This window comes from Corvus brachyrhynchos, unplaced genomic scaffold, assembly GCF_000691975.1.
Source record: "Corvus brachyrhynchos isolate BGI_N302 unplaced genomic scaffold, ASM69197v1 scaffold1, whole genome shotgun sequence".
NCBI classification, from domain to species: Eukaryota; Metazoa; Chordata; class Aves; order Passeriformes; family Corvidae; genus Corvus; species Corvus brachyrhynchos.
The window spans coordinates 9,097,423-9,122,222 of record NW_008237222.1 but is presented as its reverse complement, the minus strand read 5'-3'; the positions used below and the strand labels follow the sequence as shown (position 1 = coordinate 9,122,222).

At 40.2% G+C, this 24,800-nt stretch overlaps 1 protein-coding gene across 1 annotated transcript in view; it reads left to right on the top strand.

The window, feature by feature from the left end:
- Nucleotides 1–24,800, top strand: part of BEGAIN (brain enriched guanylate kinase associated) — a 150,231-nt gene that overhangs the window by 29,605 nt on the left and 95,826 nt on the right. The window contains exon 2 of the mRNA XM_017729088.1: nucleotides 5,791–5,819. Within this exon, the coding sequence (XP_017584577.1) occupies nucleotides 5,791–5,819 (29 nt within the window). The remainder of the gene's footprint in view (nucleotides 1–5,790; nucleotides 5,820–24,800) is intronic.

Below are 24,800 nucleotides of genomic sequence, written 5' to 3'. Positions count from 1 at the left end.
ATGTAAAAACAGGGTGGGAGTAATAAGCTTTAAACATAAAATTGGTACAAGATCAAAGAGAGAATTGGTCATACAAAATTTAACATGGTTAAAATCACCCTCTGATTTCAATCAGTTTAGTAGTGTTCAGAAAAACAGAGTAAAAATAAATCTAACTGTTTCAAGACGGGTCCCAACAGCCTTATGGACATTGCATGACAGAGTACAGGTGTTCTGGTGCAGTGTAAAAATTCTGGGCATTGAACTTAGTCATCTGCTCTAAGAATTAAAAAGACAATTTATGTTTTTGTTTACTGAGTTGGGTCCATTTATGCCATATCTTTGCTGTATGCAGTTAGACCCAAATATCTGAGTTTTTATTTGTAACTTAATTTTGCTGTGGAGGATTTTTTCTGTAACCCTAAGAAACATCGGCAATTTGTCCCAGATAGGGAGGGAATGCTGGGAAAGTGCAATGCTACTCTTGGGGAATTAAGAGATTTGCTATGGCTTACTTGTGGTTGTTTACATCTAAACTGGTTGACAAATGCTTTTCCTCATGTCCAACATGCAAACCCTCTACAGCTTAATGGAACCCTCCCATTCTTTTTAATATGCGTGATGTTCCTTTTCCCAAGAGAAAATCTTCAGTGGCCCCAACAAGTTCATTAGTATGGAAAGGATAAAGGCTGTTAGTCTTGGCAGCTTCTGCCTTCTTCCCTCAGTATTAAACCTCTTCACCTTTCATATCTGAACTATCTTCAGATATAGTCTGAGCATACTGGAAGTATTTCATGGCCCGTGGTGTGGAGGTATGGCTGGAGAACATGCTTTCTGAGCAAAATATCTACTACATAGGTAACTGTGGAGACATGGACCCAATTTTCTATGTATCTTCATGAAATTTCTGGCAAGAGTTTTACAGAAAGACGATTCTTCTTTTGTAAACATCTATCAGATACATTCGATACAATCAAATTCAAATGAACACTTCCTCCAGCTTTTTTAAAGTTTCTATAGATTAAACTTTAGTCTTTCTTCAGGCATTTCCTGAGTGGTACTTTAAAGCTGATAAAACAAATCTCTAAAAATTGATTAAGGTCTAATTAAAGATTGATCCTATTCAATTACATAGTCTCTAATTTTTATTAAATCAAATCTTTAACTCTTGTACTCTGTGCGAAAAGAAAGGAAAAAGATCACAGTGGTTTCTATCAATAAAACTTTAGTACAACAGCGAGCACAAAAAGATGTTGAAGTAATGTAGTTGGTTTGAAAACAAGTGGCAGTTTACAAATGTGCCAGAAGTCCAGAAAACTTTAGTTGCGAAAGAGCTCTCATTTACGGGTTTCCTCAACAAAGAAATAAAAGTAACTTCCACAAAAATAAACAAGTCTGAGTAAACAGTCAGAATAAATTAGTGGCAGTAACTTCCTGCTACACTTTCTTTTCTTCTACATTTGGTAGCAACAAGCCAACATGCCGCTCCAAAGTGACTGAACACAGTGGGAAGACTTGGTGAGCACTGAGCCAGTCTGGGTCCTGTCTCTCCCTCTGAAATGAGACAGCTCTTTCCAAGAAAACAAAAGATAACAAGTGAAATTAAAAATTCGCCTTCAGGGTACTCCTTCTTTTTCACACACACATTGGGAAGATGCAGAAGGATGAAAATTAACCTCAAGATCATAGGGGAAGGAAATTTCATTAGACATCTGAAAGATGTGAAATCTTATGATTGCTTATCCCTCAAAAAGTGGTCATAAAGGAAATAAAATATAAACACACTGTGAACTGAATAGTGGTAGATAGACCACCAGCATGACTTTTTCATTAAAAAAATGTTTAGGTTCACTAATCAATACTATGGACACTGATTATATAAAAAACCCAAAGAATTGGATCACTATACTAAGTTTTATGTATGTCAATGACTAAGAATATTCTGCCATTGTCTTGAGGTTGTTTGACTCATTAATGAAACATGGAAAGATAAAAAATTAGGGGAGCACAGTATCCTTTATTCACTCTGCTAACCTGAAAACAACCCAGAAGTTGTCACACTGTCAAAAAGGCAATAAACATATTGTAAAGAGGGAAAAAAGCACAATAAAATTTCCTGGGGTTTCCATTAACAGCATCCATGCTTTCATTCAAGCCAATAAATGACTTTGTTTTCAAAGAATATCAAATATCAACTTGCAATCTAGAATAAGTGAGGGGTGGGGGATTATATTAAATATATATATATATATAACTTATTTCCTTTTTCAATATCTCCTCCAAAATGAACCTTTAAATGTTTAACATTTCCAAAAAAGGAGAGTCTTGGCAGTTGTTCAGTGTATCACACTTGCTTCCTTCAAATACTTGAAAAAAAATCAGGTTTCTACCAATATTATTAGGCATTGCCCAAAAGTGCTTCTAGGCAGAGTTGCCACACCAAGAATTTCTGTAAAAATCAAAATCTTCAAACCTGTCTCAGTATTTTAAATAAAGAGACTGTGTATGGAAATGTAGGCTATTGAATTACTAAGACCAAACTTTTTATTAAAAGAAAAAGTTGTTATTTTTAGGCCAATTAAATAAATTCTTTAGTCATACAGCATTGATATTGTTTAAAAAAAAACCCCATGTAAATAAATAACATCTGATATTTTTGTAATTAAAGGTAATTACTGATCTTAATTTAAACACACATCTTCAATCACTGCTCAGTTTAGGCATCCAGAATCACTTGAAATGAATCAACACACTAGCAAGCAACAATTTATGGATGACTTGCCATTAAGGACATTCTTATAGGAACTTTTACTTCAGTCTATCTGCTTGAAATAGGTCCCACAAGACTTTAAGGACAAGATTTGTCCTTAAAGTGGCCAATTCAGAGCTGTTTAAAATATATTTTTAACTCAATTCAGTAAGATATTTCAAATAGGAGTCTTCATGGCAGTGGGAGGATGATGCAACCTCTAAACTTCTACAGGCTAAATCAATGGCAGGGATCCGGCTAGGAACAGCAATTTTGCCTTAGTAAAAATGTCACCTTGTGATAACAGAGCTGTTTCAGAAAACCACAGACTTTTAAAATAGTTATGAGTTGCTAAGGCTTTTTGGGGGGATAAAAGAAAAAAAATTAAAAAAAAAATAAAAAGGGAGAGGAGGAAGAAATAGAGGAGGAAGAAATAGAAGAAGAAGAAGAAAAAAACCAAAAAAAGAGGATAAAAAGGACCTTTCTAAGGGACACAACTATCTGAGAAAATAAACTGCTTGGGATGAAAGCTATATTTCTACAGATGCTCCTGTCTTTGTTTCCACCATTTCTAGTTTCTATACACTCATTTGACTCCCTAGACTGAAAGCTAGGGCAATCTGCTGGAGAACACACAGGCTCTAGTCCTGTCCTGTGCTCTTACTTATTTACTGGAAGTGGATCCCCATCAAAAGACATAATAGAGAATTGCAGTGCTGCAGCCCAGAGAGGCCCCTGACCTGGGGCAGAGCATCCTCCTCGAGGAGGATTGATCTGAACCCACAGCTTCCACATCAGAGAGGAGCTGTCTCTTTACTGCACATCCTGCCAGGGAAAGGCAGAGGAGGACATCCTCAACGGTTCAAAGGAAAATTGGCAATATTACATGAAACAAAGAGCTTTTACTGTGAGGAGGTAAAAAACCCAGCCCTACCAGGAAAAAAAAAGGTAATTGAAGCTTGGTTTAGTTTTCTTGTTTGAATTGGTGTTAGGCATTTTCTGTGCTTTTCTTCCCCCTACTAATTTCCTGTCAGGATTGGCGGCCAATGACTCACCTGCATTCACAGATGAGTATCACCAAAACATCAGTCTGCAGCTCCTCTTCTCAATACTTTGATTTAATCACACAAAGCAACCCCCACAGTGACCCCAAGAGTGCAGCATTATTCAAAGTACTAGGCAAAAACAAGGCCAGGTAGCTTCCCTTTATGTCTGCAGATATTGCCACAACAGAAGCTCTAAAATCAGATATTCTAAGTACTCTGCCTTCATGGTGGCTCCCAGAGTTCAAGGCAAGGAAATAGTAAGTAACCCTGGAGAGAAACTATGTTGTCTCCCCAGAATTAAAGGAACATCATGATCAGGGCAGTGTTGGAGAGTTCATGTCTGGAGAGCCAAACTGTCAAGCCCATGGGTCTGCCAGCAGCTTCTAATGCCCAGCGAGAAAGCCCCTGTGGTTCATTTTCTAATCAGCAATGTTGAATCTATTTCCTGCATATGACAGCATGATTCAATGGATAGACACAAATTAGAGAAAGCAATTATGGGTCTTTAGGTTACATTTTGAAACTCGAGGTCCAGGCAACCTTGTGGTTCCAACAGACATTGCAAGGACCATGTAAACATGTATTAGGTATGTTACTGAGAAACTGAGGAGGGTTTTTCCTGCAGCTGGCTTCCTGCCTGCCATGTTATGGTAGATGCCTAAAATCCTTAATGTTTGTCATCAGAAATTACTGTGCAAACACCAGCCTGACTGACAACTTATCTAATGGGCAAATCAAAAGTAAATGAGAAAAACGGAAGACAAGTGACCCAGTGAAGAACCAACAATTTGTCATTTGGGATGTGTTATTAAGCAGTTTGACAAATTTCCTGCTGGTCAACTGATTAAATTTACATTTCTCTATTTTTAATCTTTAATTTATTTCATACTCAAATATGATTGTTAGCCATTAATCAATAAGGCTTAAAGTGCTCATGATTAATGGCCAGTGCTTTCACTATAAATAAGAGATTCTGGCTCTAGAGATGGCAGGATTGCTCTGAGTGCTCATTCCTTAGTTACAATAAAGCGGGACCGGGAGAATTGATGAGATTCTGTCCCAGTGCTTGCTGAAATGAAATGAGAGCAGCTATTAAGGATCTGTGCGAGATAATTATGAAAAAGAAACCAAAGGGTTAACAAGAGTATGCTTTTGATATAAGTAATACCGGAGAAATTAGAGTCTCCATGCTATAGATAAGTAGGGATTTACAGCATCTATACGGTAAAAAGAGCCCAGGCAGATTAATGAAATGACCACCCACTGCTGTGCCAGGTCTGTGAGGATGCAAGGAAAGCCTCTGTCTCCGTGGGAGAGCCGAGCCGCGGGCGAAGGGTTAACGGGAGCCCGGCGCGGCGGGGCAGGGGCCGGGGCAGGCACTGGGGCGGGGACCTTCCGGCGGGGCAGCAGCAGCGAAAGGGTTAACGAGACGCCTCCATGTATCGAGATGCTAATTGTCAAGATAGTGTATTACTTGAGGAAAGTAATTTGATTACTCGAAACTCCCACTAAGGAGGCAAGCTCGTGTCCTTCCATCTGTCGGGCTCTGTGAAAGATGATGAATTGAGCTCCAAATTCACGTGTGATGAAGTCACTGTCAATCCCCGCCAGCCCAGCCCGCTGCCATGCCCACCGCACACAGGGTAGCACTGCAATTCAACTTTCCCTCGGAAACCCAGGAGGCTCAGTAACCTGTTACTTGCTGCTGCTTGCTTTTTTCTTTTTTTTTTTTTTCCTTTCTTTTTTTTTTTTTCCCCTCCCCATTTTCTGCCTCAGCGCTACAACTGAGTCATTCTGGTGCCCATGGCTCGTGGGTATACCGGGCTCCCACTGCGCTCGGCTTTATTCCCCACTTCAGCTGGCAGCGTTATTTTCGGCTAATGCAGATGTGGGGCTCGCTCGCCGGCGCTTTGTAGCCACTTGTCGAGAAGCATTCGGAAAGCCTTAACTATGCATAAATCTGCAGAGTGAATGTTTTCTTTCATTCACTTGCTCCTATTATTTGATTTCTTGTAGGCCTCTGCGGCAGAAATGGAGAAAATAAGGTAAGTGAGACAGTTTATTTACATCTCATTATAGAGAAGAAATGTTCTGTTGCACAATGCTCGTTACAGGCTCTTGGAAAATATTTCGCTTAATGCCATCAGAGTAGAACACTGGATTGCATGATGATGCAAGGCAATCTGTGCTTTAGAGACAAAAGAAAAGGAATGTGGTTGTTCTAGTAAATCTGTTTTGCAGGGATGTCAATTCAGAAAGCATGTTTTACACACAAACATTTTATTGCCAGATGCAGCGCATATTTGATTATATAAATGTTGTAGCCACTTGTCCATTTACTGCAAGAGCCTGCCATTCCATTTAATGTGGAAAGTGGATCAATAATTCATGAAAAAGCTGAAGAAAACATAGGCTTGACTTCAAAGCATCTAATTAATGTGGATTGTTTCAATACAGCACTATAACATTGGTGTTCGATTTTTGTTTTATATTGTATACCAGCCAGATAAATCTTGTCTCTTCTGTGTTTAAAATGTTGTCATATTGTACCAGTTTCTCAGTACATCTCTCTGCTTTAAGGAGAAGGAGATAGGTTTTATAACATAAGTTTTCCATCTCATGTCCTAGTGCAAGTCTGCTTTGGGGGATATTGCTTTTGTGTATGTTGTTGAGAGAGAAAAAGAAAGAAGAAAGCATTCTAGCCCTTTTTAATAAATTAATTAAAAATTAGTAAAATCTTGTCTACTAACACATTATCAAAGTGATAGGCAAGAGGTGAACCTTTTACTACCCTTTAAATACTTTATGGAACTTCTTTTCATAGCCAAATACACTGGCTATGATCTTACTTGGTTTTATTGGACAAGCCTAAATTCCTTCTCTGAACCTGGTAACTCCAGTTAGTGACAACTGTTGTCCAAGAGCAACTTTTTAGATTCCTTCAGTTTGGAATGGCTATCCTGAGTTATCAGAAATGCAGAAAAGTTCTGAAATTCTAGAAATAACTGGGGAAGGAATGGCAAATGCAAAACAACAGAAATTTGATCAAGTGTTTAATGAATTCTGGGCTGGAAACAGAATCCTGTTTTTCTTTTGATGCAAAGGAGGTTGAGTCTCTTACAGTGGACCTGAAGATGCATGTCCAAAAGTTACTAAGAATACATTTTTAAAGCACTTAACTTACACACTTTCGTAGAGCCTCATGACAACAGAAGTATTGCAACTTTTGTGCTGAAAGGAAAACACTGTGCAATGTACTATGGATTAGCAATGTATATAAGCATTATAATGTTAAAGCTTGAGTTTTTCCTGAGTAATGCCTGAGAAAGTGCCTCGATATGTGGACTGGTGTCTAATAAAAATTCCAAACAATCACTTATGGTGTATGCACGCTCCTGTCATGAATTACTCTCTTAGAAGATACAAGCAAATATATATTTACATGTTTGCTTGATAAGCATGAGTGCACAAATGCAATATAATTCGTGTAATACTTTCCTGAGCATACTTTGGCCTCTGCTTTTAGTCTTGCCTCTTTTGCAATAACGGGCTGCAGAGCCCAGGAGAACAAGCAGAATGTATTGAAAAAAGAAAGAATTTTCTATGATGAGAATAAGAATTTGTAAAGTTCCATTTTCCAAACACCACAATTTTGCAGCTGTCAGGCTTGCCAGACTTTACCTCCCTACTCTCTGAGTGCTACATAGATGGAAAACCCACCCTGCCCCACTGAATGGTGTAGGAGCTTCGCTATTAACTCCACAAAGAGAAGGGCCAGGCTCTCTCAGGAGTTTGCTAAAGAAATTTTCTGTTAAAAATTCTTGTGTGCAAAAGCTGATTTTGGCAGATGTTTGTCCCCATCACCCCAGCAGGTGCAAGGCTAGTTCCAGAGTTTCGTGTGCTCCCAAGTAGAGCAGCGAGCCAGGCTAGAGGCACTCCAGCAGGACCCAGTGCAGAAGCTGCACTGCTCCATCACAAACTTTTCCAGCCTCCCTGTCGACAGTCATTCTCTAGGATGCAAGCTGACAGAATTTTCAGCAGTTTAAGGAAACTATCTGGAGTCGTTATCTTAAATAGCTGGTAAACTCACAGCCTGGAGAGAATTAGATTTTTCTAAACTTACAGAAGTCTGGTACCCAGGTAAAAAACAAATTACCCTGTATTTTAACCACAGTGGATTCAGAGAGGTCATGAAGAAAGCTAACATGAAGCTAGGAGAAGAAAGAAAGAAACAACAGGAAAATGGCAGGCTGGGAGGAAAGAGGTATTTTTTGTTATATGTAGAAACCAGTGTAATGTGGAAAAGCCATTCCCACATGATACTTCATTGTGTTCTGCCCTATCTCCTCTGCCCAGCTCCTTTGCCACTGTTTTTTGTTACTAGCTGATGTTATGCAATTCCACAGCACCTGGGACAGTGTTGGCCCAAGGAATAGAGGGTGAGCCCACACCAGCTGTGGAGCTGGGGTGCACAGAGGGTACAAGGCTCCTGCAACAGAGGGAGAGAAAGGGGTTCTGTAATCAGCATAAAGGAAACAAATCTTGTTAGACAAACAGGACAAGAGGAGAAAGGTGCATAACCACAGGACAGTGAAGCCAGGTTGAAAACCCTCAGGGTTAGAGAAATAGAGGTTTGCGTTCCACAGTGCTCTTCAGAGAAGAAAGTCTTTTAAATAAGGAGAACAGGTGACAGACCTTGGGAGCTCGAAGGGCCAAACATTTTAAGAAGGCAGCTCTGTAAGTCTTTGGGTGAGCTTTGCACGTTCTCCAGCCCAGGAGAATGGGGATCCATCTGGAGCATCCCCAAGGACTGGGGTAGCCAGGCCCATTCAGAAAGAGGGGTGAATGCAGGAGCCTGAAAAATTGATCCACTGATGGTCCATGCTTTATTCAGCCATAAAATTCATTGAGCCAAGCAGCACAAGTAGTAGTCCAGCAAATTAATACACGTCTTATTGTTACATTCCTTCACTGAGGATCTGTCCAGAGCAATGTGATTCATCTCACGTAATGCAGCAATAATTCCCTTTGCAGACCAAGGAGCTGCTGTGACCTGCAATGTCACAAGCAGGGGCTCTGCTGTGACAGAGTTATATGTGGAAGGAGCAGCAGGAAGCAGAGGTGGGAGGTTGTCAGTATTTAGCCTGGCACAGGGACACCTTCCTCTAGAAGTGGAAACATGCAATTTCATGCTAAAACTTGGACTCAAAAGAATCAGTTTTTGCAATGAAGTCTTGTCACTGTGAATGATTCTTAGCAGTACAGTGTTTATTACATCTCAAGGTGCCAATATATTAGGCAGAAGTAAGGCTAACTACTAAACACAAACCTCTTGAGGATCTGCACTTATGTAGGTTGGCTGTGTATGGTTATAGAGTCACTTTGAGCATTAATTACTTCTGACTCCAACCTTTTAAATACTGTTTTTTGGATCTGGTTCTTTTTCATGTCTATAAACAAGGATTGAAAATCTTAGTTAATTAAAGTGAGTTTCAAATATACCTATGCTACCTTATTTTGACTCAGCAGTGTGCAATCTTTGCTGCATATATGCAAGAGAAGCACAAGCCTTCCAAGCTGGAGGCCTTGTAGATCTGTGGGGGCTGGCACACAAAATTGCCAGTACACTGGAAATGACTCCTTTAAATCAGATTGAACCCATGGAATGGTTAGATGTGCAAATGAAAGACCAGTTCCACTGCAGCTCCAGTACAGACTCCTGGCAGGTTTTCTCTGCTTCCATTTCATCCAGCTTGAAATACAGGCTGTAATGTTCAAAGTTTCTAGTGCAGAAGATGTAAGGTTTGACAGAAGAGAACTCTAGATATACTTTATACACAAATACTGATCAGATTCTCAGGGTTCCTTACACTGAAGTGTATCTCACTCTACAGGAAATGTCACTCGAAGAGACAGATATTGTTCAGTAAAAGCTTTTTCTTTTTTTTTTTTAATACACTCCTAAAATTTCAGTGACAATTCAGAAACTCTATAAATCAATATTCTTAGTTCTAAGCTTTCAAGATCCACAACAGGCTGAACTGTATATCTAAAAGTACATGAAACAGGACACATCATCACCATCGCCAACTGCCAGGCTCACAGTGCCTCTAAGGAGGCTGAGTTTCCACTTTACAATATAATCATGGTATTCCTCAACTGAGGATTACTTTCTTTTGGTAGCATCAGTAGGGGAACTTTACTAATTACCCAGGGATCTCTGATGAAAGTGACCTGTGTCTCAAAGAACCTGCGAGGTAACATCTTCATTTCACTTGAGTCCTTGTTTCAGAACATATGAAAGCAAAGTGGTTTGTTTTGCACACACAGCTGGTAGTAAGTCAGCAGCTTGATCCAAGTCTCTTGAATTTTTAGACTTGGACTTTTCTCAAGCATGTTTGAGTTCATCTGTGGTAAGGAAGGAATATGGGTTTCCTCAAAAGGAACATCAGAGACACATGCAGTTAAAAGCCTCTGCCATCCTTTGCTGGAAATGTAAATACCTTTCTAAATGCCCACCTGATCATGCTGCCTTCCTTGCACTTGGTATAAGTATAGCCCTCTTCATATGCTAATGAGCACACTGCAATTTCCTGCCCTCCCCACCTTGTCCTTATTACTCACTCAGCCTGTACCCACATTAATTTTACCATATACTTGAACACAAGGGGAGGATGTTTTTTCCCAGAAAGTTAACCAACAAACATGGTTTACTTTACCCTAGGTCTGGTCTTCACATCCACAGCTGATATGCTGGGAGCCACTGCCTTGTACAGAAGCAAAATGCCACAGGACAGCAGCAGGGCTGTGCAAGAAGCAGCTCCACCATCTGCCTAGCAGTGTCTTCAGGCTCTAGCTGATGCTGGGATGTGAAACCCCAGCTGCGGACACAGGCAAAGAGATGGAACAGGGCAAGCTCGGAAGAAACAGAGCATAGGGAAATGCTAGCATGAAAGGGCCAAGAGTTTGGGGTAATTAGAGGCAATGGTGCAAAAGTCAGCAAGCTGGGTGAATTTTGGGTCCATTTTGAAAGATGGAGAAGAGAAGGAAAAGGATAAAAAAGCTGCCTAACATATATTCAGACAGGTAAAACAGGTTTTCATTTTTCCTCTGTTTTGCAAGCTGTTTTTATCTGTCAGGCAGTCCCAGCAGCAGGAACAGCCCTGCAGTGCTGTTTTCAGCACACCTGGTTTGTTCATGCTGCCATCCAAGGTGTGACTGCAGCTAAAGCACATCTCTCTCTCTCCCCCGAGACTACACTCAGCTTTGAGTTTGGTGGTTGTCAAACATAGCAATGGGAGCAATGGACACATACAGATACATTCACAGTCCCCAGGGGAACCATATCCCTGGAACTGGGATTGGTTGAGGCACAGAGCCATGCTGATCTACCTATTCCAGTACCTCTGAGAATTTTGTTAGTGCTGTCAGAGGCACAGTATGCTTGTGCAGCTTATCATACCCAATTTCCACTATTGCTATTCCCTGTGCTAGTCAGTCAAACCTGCACTACCTCAGCTGAGGAAGGAGTGTTGCTGCCATGCTGTCCAACAATCCTGTGCCCTGAGCTTCATCTGCTGCTTGAATGATCTAGAAGGCAGTGATGTCAGTATGCAGGGAACCATCCCCAGTCAGCTGATGTAACAAGTGTTGTGTTATAGTATCCTTCAGTTCCAGATAGATACTGAGAGAAGCAAAAACATCCACCAAACAAGAAACATGACAGAAACAGAGGGCAGAACAGATTCAAGTTGAATGAAACCAGGTATAGACGTGTAAAGTGGCCTGCAGGGACAAGTGGGAGATGAACAAACATCTGAAGAGACCAAGGAAGTAGGTAGGAGTAGATGAGCCATGCCATCACCCAGGAGCTGCAGTGAGTCATGGGGAAGAGGCTGGACCTAAGTGATGCCTAGCTTACAAATAATGTTCTGCCTACCCCTCTCTTGCAAGGCAAAATGCATCACTGAGCAATGCCACGAGCTTCTCAGAACAGAAAAATAAACAAAAGGAGGCATTTTGGACAAATATTTAAGAAAAAAGAAAGGAAACACCATTTTGTATAGTGCTTGTTATTAGTTCAGAACTTTGTACCATAGGGAGCAGAACTTACAGAACAGTTTCTTTTTTGTTGTTGGGTTCTCCCCCTTCGAGCTCCAAAAACACAATTATCCATGATTATAAGAAATTCAAAGGTGGGAAAATTGGATGCATCCCCTTTATTGCTAATAGGCTTCAGTTTATGTAAGCACTTTGACTGCAGCTACTGGAGGGTATGTGTTGAACACTGAAAGCAGCAACTTGCAAAGCAAACAGTGGCAGCCACTGCAGCAGTAACAAAAACAATCTTATAAGCTGAAGAATATAAGAGGTTTCATGCTATGAACCCCAGATGGTTCAAGGACAGTACAGTTTGTGAACTGCACTTGAGTGTGCTCTGTGGTGAAATCAAGTAGATTTTGAATGCTTGCTGCTGCTACAGCTCACAGACTGTTGAAAGAAAGGAGGTAACTTGTCTGCAACACTTTATTACAAGCTTTTTGCAATTTCCAGCTCTGCTGCTGCTGGCATGGCTTAGGCAATTTAATTTACCAATCAGTTCTTGATTTACACAAGTGACTTTAGAATACATTCAAATAAAAACTGTATCACCACATTTGATTCAGCATTCTTTAAAACTCAAAAGCATCTGAAGTATACCAAAACTATTAAGCTTTTCACATTAAAAAATTGAAAAGACTGAATTGTCCTAATGTTTTAGTGATGACCTAAAGCCAGCTTAGCATGAAGCACAATGTGCTGAAAAATGGGCAGTAGATAGTGAGGTGTAATCATGCTTTTTGGAATTCATGAATGCGAGGGTTGTATACAGAGCCCTCCAGCAGAACAGCAGGATCATAAGTGCCTGTAGGATCCTCCTTGAAGGATTTCTCCCATGTGTGTGACCATCCTACTGCTCATGTGAACTGCACAACTGTTGTCATTCAACTCTTCCAGGAGAAACAAGATCCCCCTCACTGAACAGTGCAGAGTCACAGCTCATTTATTGGTTTGTAATATTTGAACTGGGATAAAAGTGAGGGCTCCACGTCACATGCAGTTATATTGTTCCTTACAGCATGAGTTTCTTCATATATGCATTTGTTAAGCTCTGAAAATCATTGAAAAATCAAATTTTCATCCTGAACTTGCCCAACTGTCACCGTGTCAGCAAAGCCGTAACTGAGAAGTTGCGTTCTACGATCGTACGCACACAACTCATGCAGCAGACTTGCGTCTAAGAGGGCAAACAGCATTGAGCACAATGTTGTTGGCAAAGCAGTGGTTGACTGACTTACTAGGACATCATGACTACACAAATGCCATTTCAGCTGTTCAGAGCAAAATGCAAATCTTTACCACCTTGCCTTGATTTTTCCCAAGGAGGAGAAAGAGGTAGGAGGGTCCTAGAAGAAAAGAGGAGCTTCAAACTTTTTTTGGAAACCACTGAGCTCTTCAGGGAGTCTCTGCTGTTCTACAAAGACCCTCACGTTCACAAGAAACTCTCATGACTCAGCAGCTCCAGACTGCTGCCTTTTGTTCGAGACCATGTCAGAGAAAAGGGCCTTAACTCTGAAGCTTCCATAGAAATCAGGTCAAGCAAATGAGCTCATTGTATGTTTCTGTTAGCTGTAACTACCATTCAGACAAAATGACCAATTTAAGAAACTGCTCTATTTTTAAGGCATTCCAAGAACTATACTGGAATTCTCGACAATGAATGGCTACTTAATCTTTTCCCTTGACATCACCCAAGAGCTCATTCTTGCATCAGGCAATTTGAAGAGAAAAGCAATCAGCACTCCTCTTTTCTAGTTTAAAAAGTGTTAAATCTTTCTGCTGCTATTTAACTCAGGGATGTTGGCTTAACCAAGGTACTGCACAAATTAACACAGTATTCAATGCTTCACCTGTACAGAGTAGTCTACACATAAGTAAAGAACTTGCCTACATATCTGTATAATTGGTCTTACTGCTAAGAAGTTCTACAGATGTAGGTGTTTGAAATTACATTTAAGTAGCACTAAATGTGTGGCACATGACTTTGCATGTGCATATTTAACTAAGTTTGTACCTGCTGGGTCACTTGCCCTTTTGAGATATGATTTCCTCATGTTATGAATCCTATCTCTGTCCTGTAACAAGGAAGAAGTATTTCCAAGAAGTTAATTTCCAAGTAGATAAAGGTGTACCAAGTACATTCCAAGATTTAAAGCAGATCCATGAGTTGCTGAAAAATAAATATTTTCCAGCTCTGCCCGATATTCTTAACAATTAAGTGTGAAACTAGTAACAATGTACATTCATGGACAGAAACATCCTTAATGATGAGGCAAGTGCTGCTTTCTATACAGAAATAGAGATTTTTTGAGACTACATACAATCAATTTATAGCATTGAAAGAGTCTGTTCAAATTCAAAATAAATTGTATGTTTCTTTTTGACTCTCAGCTTATGAATAACAATGATGCTTTTATTTGTATTTGCATTCTGATTAAGATTGATAAGAGACCAACAAATAAAGAAGGAAAGATTGAGTCAAATACTCTGAAGACTGGGCAAAAATGTGAAACACAGCAAACTAGCCCAAAGCAATGCAAGTAGAGTGATGAAAGACAGAGCAGCAATAATATTTAAGTAATTACTTGGAAAGCAACAGCACAGACAAAGCTCAACACACAGAAAAATTTGGTTGTTCCGGTCATAAAACTGGCCAGGAGGTTTTTACACAAGCCCAAATGCTCCTCTGTCCTACTCCTTTCAAGTGCTGAATTCACAGACAGGCTGCTGCTAAAAGGGGTGCATGACTGCCCTGGGTTATTTTTGTCTAAATCTGCACAGCAGCTGGCCCTCAAATCCCACTTTGACATCTCCTTGCAGCCCTGCAAACACAGGGCTGGGCAGAGCCACGCGGTGAAGGAAACACCTGCTGTCTCAACCCACATCAGCAGCGTGACCCTGACAGGGCTGAACCTCAGCACTTCCACTTCAGTCCTGAGCCTTCACAAGCCTTTTGGAAAAGAAAAACTTTTCCTGGCTAATCCCTGTCCTTACTGTACCAATGCCACCAAGTGTGATGGGCATGAGGGGCAGGTTTCCAGGTAGATTTTCAGCCCACACTTCAAAACGTAGTCTAGAATAGCCCAGTTAATGCCAGTCTTTGCTCTGGAACCCCTAGATATCTGACAAGCTTGCAGAGGTGCCCAGGTAAACAGGGCTGATGAAGGTAACGTGAACGATGGAATTTTCTGTTCTCTTGCTTGTGGAAGGCAAAGCAGTACCCTTGCTCTGCAGCTGGAACTGCTGTGGTAAATGCTGCAGTCCCCTTGCTAAAATGACATTCCCAGCAGTGGAGTCCCCCGCAGCAGGTTTTCATGTTTCTTTGGCCCTGTTTTATTTCTTCACAAGATGCTGACAGTGTCTTGTCTTTACATCAAATGTTCTTTATTAAACTCTTTCACTCCTGAAGGGACCAAGAGCAGGAAGCCTCTAGGAGATACACAGCAGTCCCGCAGTTCCATGTGAAGGAAGGACCAAATTCAAGAGTCTTGGCTTTTCCTTGAAGAAGGTTAATTAGGCCTTTGTATAACTCAAGGGGTAGCTCTGGCAACAGACCATATGAGCAGGAGAGGGAAGAAATGAGTCATAGTAGAGGAGACTGGCGTGAGTTTCTTTGGGCCGAATTTAGCTGACCTATACTGTTTAGTAACAAAGCAAAATACTTCCCTCCCTGCCCCACTTCCCTCCTTCTCAATCTACAAGAGAAATCACAATCTAAAAGTCATGATTTTTTTTGCTGAGAAATTAAAAATACATTAAATTATAGCACTAAACAGGTACTCTGCTAACAAATGTCAGTTCAGAGGACTAAAGCTGTCTTGTCTGATGAATATGATGCAAAAAGTTCTAGATAATGGTAACTTCTGAAAACAAGAACATTTTTTTCTCCACCTTGACAAAGCTGCTGATGCAGAGTTTTACAGCAACTGTAGACTTCAACTTGCTTTGCTGTTATACTTAACTGTGTTATGCTTTTTGAATTGATAAAGCCTCAGCAGATTCAGTTACTAGAACTGACAAGTTTCACATGCTGTGAGCTTCTGGAGGATTTTCTCTACAAACTAGAACTGAATATTATATAAATGTAAAAGAAAAATTCTCCAAGAGAGATGTCCCATTAATTCCAGCACACAGTGACTTGGAGCTGTTTGAGAAAAGCAATGTTAATCTAGCCAGTTTGGCCTAATATACTTTGCTTTTAAGAACATTTATTTTCATCTAAAAGCATTCTTTTTTTAGTGCAGTGACAACCCTCCCATGGTCCACTTTGGAAAACACCCTTTATTGTAACCTAAGAATGTGTAGCAAATAAGCATCATTTTACTTGGACTCAATGAACACAGAAGGTTTGAGTTACAGTTTTCACAGTAAAATTTTAATGAATGCTTTTCAGTAACACAGTGTGGACTGGACTTCTCTACTGTGGCTTTGCAGTTACTTTGCATTCTCATCTCCATCCCCCAAAGAGAACTCCAAATCCTACTGCACAGTAAAAACAAAGTCTACTAGGATTTTCATCTCAAGGTTCCTATAGCACTGAACTACTAATTATCATGGCAGGCAGAGCAGACAGTTCTGATTAAATTGCCAGCCTGGATTTGCAGACCATCCCATCTCCTTATTCATCATCTCTATAGGCACAATATTGGGAAACATCTTAAGATATAAATAGGCATAGATATGGTTGCATGCTGAATTCTAAGTAACTGAATGAATCCATTACTTCATCCTTGGAGGACTCCAGTTTTTTCCCAGAACTGCAACTCCTTTATGAGTGTTATCTACCTCATTATGCATAGATTAGTTACATCATATATTGGTTTGCACAGACCACACAGAAGCTGAAAAGAGTTCACTACAGTTTTTCAGAGAGATTAATTTAATTAGACACTAAAGAAAACAACATATTCTTTTCTCTAAAAGGCAATGCTATTTATACTTTTTTACTTTCATAAAAACAACAAAGCACTCACATGATGCTGTCAGTCATATCCGGAGTGTTTCCAGATATAAGTCTGCATTCATGCACCCATAGTTGGCATACAGCATACATGCATAACAGCATGGGTTTGTGGCACAAATTGTTTCCTTATACTTTTGTTGTGAGCCACTGAATCGGAGACGGGTTAACTACAACTTTCACAATGACAGAAGGCATTGTTATTAACAGAAGAATCAGAAAAATGAGCAAAAACTCTTATCCCTTTACTAGTGGCAGCTCTTTTGTAGAAAGCTCTTAACTGCATTTTCTATTCTTACCCTGGCTACTTTCTTCAGCACTGGAAATTAGGGCATTGTCTTGCAGAGTCATTGCCAAATTTAAGGGCAATTATGCAATGAAAAGAGGAAGTACGAGAGGTCAGAGATTGTACATCTGCCTGAAATGCAGGTGGTGAAGGTGCTGCCATGACTGAGTTGAAAATATGGACTGAGGTCCAAAGATCTGAAACCTCTGATGGTCCTGCTCTGCAGACACAGTTTGCAGGCATGGTCATTAAGATGCTCCCTGAAGCACTGTCAAAGTTTAAAGGATTCTCTTCTTTTTTACCTTCCTTTTCATTTTTTGAGCACTAAGTCACAAATTACCATCTCCTCACAGAACACTCACCATTCTTTTCAGAGTAATGAAGAGTTGCAGTTAGAAGCTGGCAATCTTTCACGGGCAATGTGTCAGACCGTATTTTTTGTTCCTAATTTAGTTTAAACATGTTGGTAGACAATATTGAGAAGCTGGGAGCCACTGCCTCTCACAGATGCTTCTATCAAGATGCTGCGGATCCCAAATCCCAGCCCTGTGCTGACCCCGTCAGACTAGCAGAAGTCCCCTGATGTCTGCAGACCACTGGGAGTCCTTTAGAAGGAAAATTTTATAAATGTGCAGAATACTGCTTCTGGTTTTTTTCCCCTAACTCACTCATTCTGCATTGCTTGACATTTTAACATATTGCCATATTAACCACCAAAAGTCTGATCTATGAGCATGACTTCAAATGTGTATTTACAAGAGCAGAGATGCAGCGGCATATGGACCACCAGCTGGTGAGAAGCAAGAATGGTACTTTGTGGAGTTTGAGTCACTAAGTAAATTTTAAAAAAACCCAAAACATCTCCACAGACAAAAAGTTAGAGACAAAACCTTGGTTTCTTTGAATGGCAGTACTTTGAAAGGATAACTGCAACAAAGCCAGTACTAAGAAAGCACAAAATCTGGAGGCATTAAATAAACTAGAAGCTATGTTGTTTATTATAAGAGGTGTATGCAAACAAGATGCTTCCTGCTAAGGCTGCAAGAAATAGTACCACAGAGGGAGTGATGTGAGAAAAAAAGAGTGATGACAGTCTGTTCCTCTGGAAAAGGAGGAATAAAAATCACTTTGAGAGTGAGGGTGACACTGGGGGAAGTGTCTTTTTTATTGAGGTCATAACCACCTACATTCAAATGCAGAAGACTCCAGCCTTTCTTCCCACCTCTCCCTAGACTTGTGTGTTTTTCTCATGTGTTTCCCACCCATTTGCCTTCTGGAGGGATTCTCCTCCTGCTCCACCAACAGCTTCACCCTTTCCCTCCCCAGATATTGAGTTAGGCCTGCAGAACATTAGCTCCTGATATTTCCCACCCCAGCGGTTTTTAAGACATTAATGTCTTATTTAAATCAACTAAGCTTGAGTACTTCCAGGAAGTAGTTTCTTCCTTCTCATCCTGGTTTCGGCCCTAAGACTGTTGTTTTTCACCATATTACTCCAGAAACAGCTGGAAACTCCACACCTAAGAACATGAAACTTTAACAAAGATTATTTTGCATATAACTTCAGAGACTGAGGTTTACTCTTCGGCTTTACTGCCAGTCTGTTTCATTAGCCTTTTCACTTTTCCTATTTCCCTTGAAGCCCAGGTGAGGAGAAACACAGGTTTCATAGGACAGTTCTGCAGTCTCTGTTTGCAGTGCTGCCAACCACTGGTCCCCCTCAGCTGTGCTTCCTTGCCAGCTCAAGAGTGATTCCTGTGGTTTTCTCAGAGAGATGCAAGAAGAGGAAGTCTCCTGCAGCTCCATCAATGCAGCTGCTAAGCAGAAGCTCTTTTTCCATAACTGGGAACTTTTTGGAGAAAGTAGTAAACAGAAAAAAAAAAAAAGGTGATTTGGCAAGGGGAAAGATTCACAGATAAACATTTATTTGTAATGGGGAAGGAAGACTGAGAAGGAAAGGCCTATTCCTTGAAAAAAATAGAATATTGTCTGGGGACTATTAAATAACAATATAACTAATTACAAAGATAATTTTCTTCATGCTGGAGCACCAAACAGCTGAAATACAGAAGCTGCTGAGAGCACTTACTATAGTAAATTACTGAAATACTTCTCATGGTTTATTTGGCTGAATTAGGGTACTAAAAGGAGTGTGTTGCATTATTTCTCTATTGACTCTTTCACATGTGATTATTTATTATTAGATGCATAAGTACAAATCAGACAGGAAGGTCAAATTACTAATAGTTCTCATCAGCTGTAGAGTATTATTGGCCCTGTAAAGGTAGAAACATTGTTTACCTGCATAATAAGAATGATGTGAGTGATCATTAGAGTACTTGAACATGAGTCACATTAAAAAAAAAAAAAAACCTCTAAACCAGCATGCAAAGCATTCACATTGTAAATGTTGTATTGGAGTTGTAATGTAAAGGAAATAAAAACCATGCCTTTTTGCCTACGCTTCCCTGAACAAAGAGCAGAAGCTCAGCAGCAAGAGAGAGAAATCTGAAATCATTGCTTTCACTGTGTAGGTTTGTTTGACCAACAAAGGAACTTTTGCACTTCTAGATATCAGCCCTGACTCAGGAACCCTCTGTAGCTCCTGCAAGTACTGCTGCCTTCTTAAAGGAGAGGCTGAGAACAGCTAAGTGACTTCTCCAAGTTCTTTGAGGGGCTTCTGTCAAAGCCAAGAGACCCCATGCAGGTTATTTTTATAATAAGACAGAGAACATAGAACAAGAGAACAAAGCTCTTGCTCCAGGAGGGGAATAACCATTTCTGAAATGAGTAGTTTCAATCTGCCAAGAAGCAGGGACAAGTTCCAAAGAGGAACATCTCTCAGCCAAATCAAAATGCTCATAGAACTGCATAATTCTTACCTGTCTCACAAATTATTTCAAAAATTCATTTGTGACTGTTTTTCTTCTCATTTCCTCTCCACAGCAGAGAACCCTTGTGAAGAAGGATCCAGATACAAAGACTTGTTAACTTGACCCCAATTACAAATAATCCCCACAAAATCAGTGCTACTCATTGCAGTTACAGGCTCCTAACATCACTTAGGGGTACTGGATAAGTATCATTGCACATATTCTTGCAAGAAAAGTACTACTTGCAGGATATTTAAGAGCTAAATCCACCACCAGTGTGAGCAGACTCAGCTGCATTCAGATCAAAATAGTTACTGCGGCTTCTACAGGTAATCTTCAGAATGATTTATTCGATGTTTTTCTGTGCACTAAAAAAGGTCACCCAATAAGTAATAAAAACCAGTGTGAAATGAAGGCAATTACCATAACTTCAGTTTCAATAGTGGAGTTTCCCCCCGACCCTTCCTGACACCTTTCAACTTCAGGGAGATAAGCCCAATTCTAGCTACCATTTCCATGCCCTTTTCAGTTTATGGTAATTGCTGTTGTGTAGCATCACAATATTGAGGCCTGTGCTCTGTCCCTCCCCCCATTTTGTGCAGGCAGTAGGAGAATTTTCTTTTGATTTATTCTTCTAATAGCTTCAGCAATGTCAGAATATTAGAACTGCCTATTATCTAAAGGTTGCTTTGCAAATTCACTTTAAATGAAAATGTAACTTTTCAGTCATTAATGCACTGAAAGAGGTTGTGGTTAAAAGAGGAGATGGATGGTTTGGAAGCTTATCCATTACATTTAAAAGCAAATTATCAGTGACGGAATCTAGGTGAAACAGGCAGCAGGAGAAATGAAAAGACGGATTGAGATATCAATCAAAGAGACTTTCAGATCCTTTTCTTTTTGCAGGAACCACTAAAGTAGGCATTTAGAGGGATGTAACAAAGCAAAGATAGTCTTCTGCCATGTGGGAAAACCAAGGCATTTTTGCTGCCCCGCCACTGAGGGCAATGCATCCTGCACCCAGGCAGGAGAGGCAGGAAAGCAGAACTGGATGTTGGCAGAAACCTGGAGATGCCGTGGGAGACACCACACACACTCCTTACAGGTCTGAAAGGCAACAGTTAAAGAAATCAAGAGGGTTGTTTAGTAAGAGGGAACTTTGTACCCAAGCTGGAAGCATCTTTGCAGGGAAATTGTTGAAGCAGACAAGTTTAGGAAAAATACTTCGTTTCTCAAAAATGAAAAAAAAAATGCAAAGAGATACTGCAAATACCTCAGAGGGGATTTAAGATTACAAAGACTGTATGAATCTCACCTTTAATATATTCAGGCCTCAGTTTTCATCTGTAAAATGGGAATGGTGGAGAGCTCTTTTCGAGAGTAAAAGGACAACATGAAGTAAGGACATAGAAAGCTATGAGGCACCTCCATCAAGTGGTTATCTAATTCAAATATACCAGGTGCCGGTAGGACAAGAGAGTTTATTGATTAGTAGGACACCAGAGGACGATTCAGATCTGCAAATGACTCATTGCATAAGAGTTAATATTTGCTATTTGATTCTACGTCATTAAAAGCTCATGAGTTACTTCAGTCTTCATTAGATATAAAAGGCATTGCAGTAGTTTCTGTATAGTTCTTCACATTTGAAGTTTTACTCTTTGCTTTGACTTGGAAAGAAACAGTGCATTTTATTTTTTCTGACCCTTGCATCTTTTGCTCCCATTCTCAGAAGTACTGTTTGGACTCTAAGTTCTGCATTATAAACTGCATTCTTGATATGGATATGGATCTCCCATATTTAGGTGCTCTGATTGTTCAAAGGACTCTCCAGCTGGGTAGCAAGACTATTTGAGTGCTAATACAGTGATTGTAAAGAATGGGACATCAGTTCCCATTTTAGAACATAAATCTTGGCAAGTTTGAATGGAGTATATTCAAACGGGAACAAATGGACATTTTCAGCATGTAATTTGAAACAAAACATTCGGCACTTACATGAATAAGCTCAGCAACTGCAGCACCCCTAGCTCAGTGTCTAAGAGCCCCAAAAGCCTATGTGTGACAGTTCCAAGCCCAAAGCCATCAAGCAGCACAGGAGACCACCTGGTCCTGCGGTTCTGCAGTAGGAATCCTGTTCTCCAGGTCCCCTTTCCGTGGCTGCAGGTTTCAGCTAAGGATTCACCTTCCTTCCTTCTTTATCTGTGGCTCCCAGACAGACAACCCCCAGCTTCTTATGGCTTCCAAGAGGAAAACCGTACCAGCACTGCATCTATTCAAGTGTCAGGCTTGGGTACATTGTACATATGTCCATGTGCTTATAGACACATCCACTTCCAGCTGCTGAGTCTTTCTAAAATTCACTTTGAAAAGTTCTCCCTTAAATTAATGTTAAGCAGAGCTGCTTATACTCTGTAATACTAGAAGTAAGCTTTACCTTTCCAACTGAGTAAAACCAAAAAAATTTAAAAAAATCTGTATGGGGTTGAGAAAAGTGACTTGCAGATCAGGCTGCTTTTCCTCAGAAGTGAGCATCTTGCCTGCTTGTGGCATTTTGCTCTAGCAGAGTAGGTGTCGTGCATCAAATTAAAAGGATATTGAAGGAGACAAGACTGGAATGAGAATGAATAAACCCTGCAGCTGCACTGGGAAGACCTATAAAACACACAGGTGGAAGAATAATTGTCTTCTGACCATTCCTGCAGTACACTAGTGATGGTACTAAAGCACAAGAACTAAACTGGATTGTCTACTGCATGCTACAGATATGCCTCCTCTTTACTCTTGTGTAGTTATATTGAGTTCAGTGAAGAAATTTTGCATTAATGGAAAAAGTAAGGATGTCCAACCTTTCACTGTGCAGCAGCTATTAAAGACACTGAGAGGACAAGCATACAGTGATTTTTTTTCTGATTCCCATTCCAGCAGTGCCACCATTGTCTGCATAGTCAGATCCCAGCAATCACCTCTGCCATGCAATGGGAGGGCCAACTGCACCGAGGTCACATGATAAGAGAGTTGCCCCCCTCCCTCCAGTAGGAAAAAAGAGCTACAAGCCAGGGAAAAACTATTAATAATGTCTGTGGAGAAAACAAGAAGCAAGCTAAACACCAGATAAACTCTTCTGGAAGGCTGAATCTGCTAAATTAGTCATAGGCTAAGCATGTCCTCTTAACAAGGAAAAGGCTGAGAGAGCTGGGATTGCTCAACCTGTAAAAGAGAAGGCTCCAGGGAGACATTATTGCAGCCTTCCAGTAGCTAAATGGGGCTTATAAGAAAGAAGGGAACACACTGTTTAGTAAGACTTGTTGTGAGAAGACAAGGAAAAGTGGTTTAATCTAAAAGAGGGTATGTTTAGGCTAAAAAAAATTAAATTGTTCCTTAAAGGAATTTTTTAAATATCTTTTTTACAAGGAGATTGGTGAAACATTGGCAGAGGTTGCCCAGAGAGGTGGTAGATATCCCATCCCTGGAAATATTCAAGGTCAGGTTGGGCAGGGCTCTGAACAAACTAGTTGAAGATGTTCCTGCCCATTGCAGGGGGGTTTGTTGGACTAGATGACCTTTAAATGTCCCTTCCCAATGAAACTTTTCTGAGATTCTATGTCTACATGAAAGGCTAAGGAAGAATTACTCCATTAAAATTTTCCACTAGAAATTGCAAGGCATCCCTGACAGTGTGAAATTCTAACAGATCCAGTGCTTTGCTATAAAATCCTCTCCTCCCCTCACTAGTTTTCACTAATGATTTTCCTAACAGATGAAAATTTTGTGGTACCACTGGTTTTTGTTTTCTCTAAATGGAATATTTTTCTTGGTGTGCATTTTGGTCAGATTTAAGTCTGGTTTTAGCAATGGCCTGAGAACAGACAATAGCAGAGAGGAAGGGTAATGTAGAATGCTTAGAGAGATTATGAAATTTCCATCCTTGAAGATATTCAGAATTTGACTGGGCAAGGCCCTAAGCATCCTGGTCTGACTGAATCTGCTTTGAACAAGAGGTTTGACCACATGACCTTTAGAAGCACACTCCAACCTAATTTTTTCTATGATTCTACAGACTCCCAGTCTAGGTCTTTTATATGCTGGAATTCCCATTGGAGGGAATGGGAGTTTAAAGGACATCTCTATCTACTGCAGACATATTTAATTTCAATATGTTTTTTCTTTTATGTAGTTCAATTTAAGGACAGAAGTATTTACTTTTTCATCCCTGTGACAGATGCCACCTAGCAGAATAATTTCTGATAAACATTGAGCTCCATCAGTTATAATTATATGGGTCTGGAACTCCATTTAAAGAAAAGCATTTACCAGAAAAAGTGTTTTGTACAGAAATGACAAAATGACTGGGACAAGTTCCTTATTTTCCTTCGGGAATTTTAAGCTGTGGACAGAGGTAGGCAGACACGAACATACACAAAAACTCACTTCTCCTGTGTAAATATCATACTTGTGCTTGTAGCCACAGTCAGCTGGGTGCACAGCTCCATGTCTGCACATACCAATGGTAGATTTCTTCATGTCCTTATGTTCATGCATGAAATATGGTATGCACTTACATGGGAGAAGGAAAAAACAAAACCTTTGAGAGCCACTGCCCAGGGGAAAATGATTTCCCATCTGCAAATAAAGCATCACAGCTGTTTCCTAAGAGCCAGGGAAGCCAGGGCCCACATTTCCTGTGAACATACAGAAGACTTTTCTCAGGGCCTAAATGGAACAGAGTTGTGGAAGTCACTTGTATAAAACATCAGGGTGCACATTTCAGCCCATTACAAACCACTACATACTTGCTGAAATGACA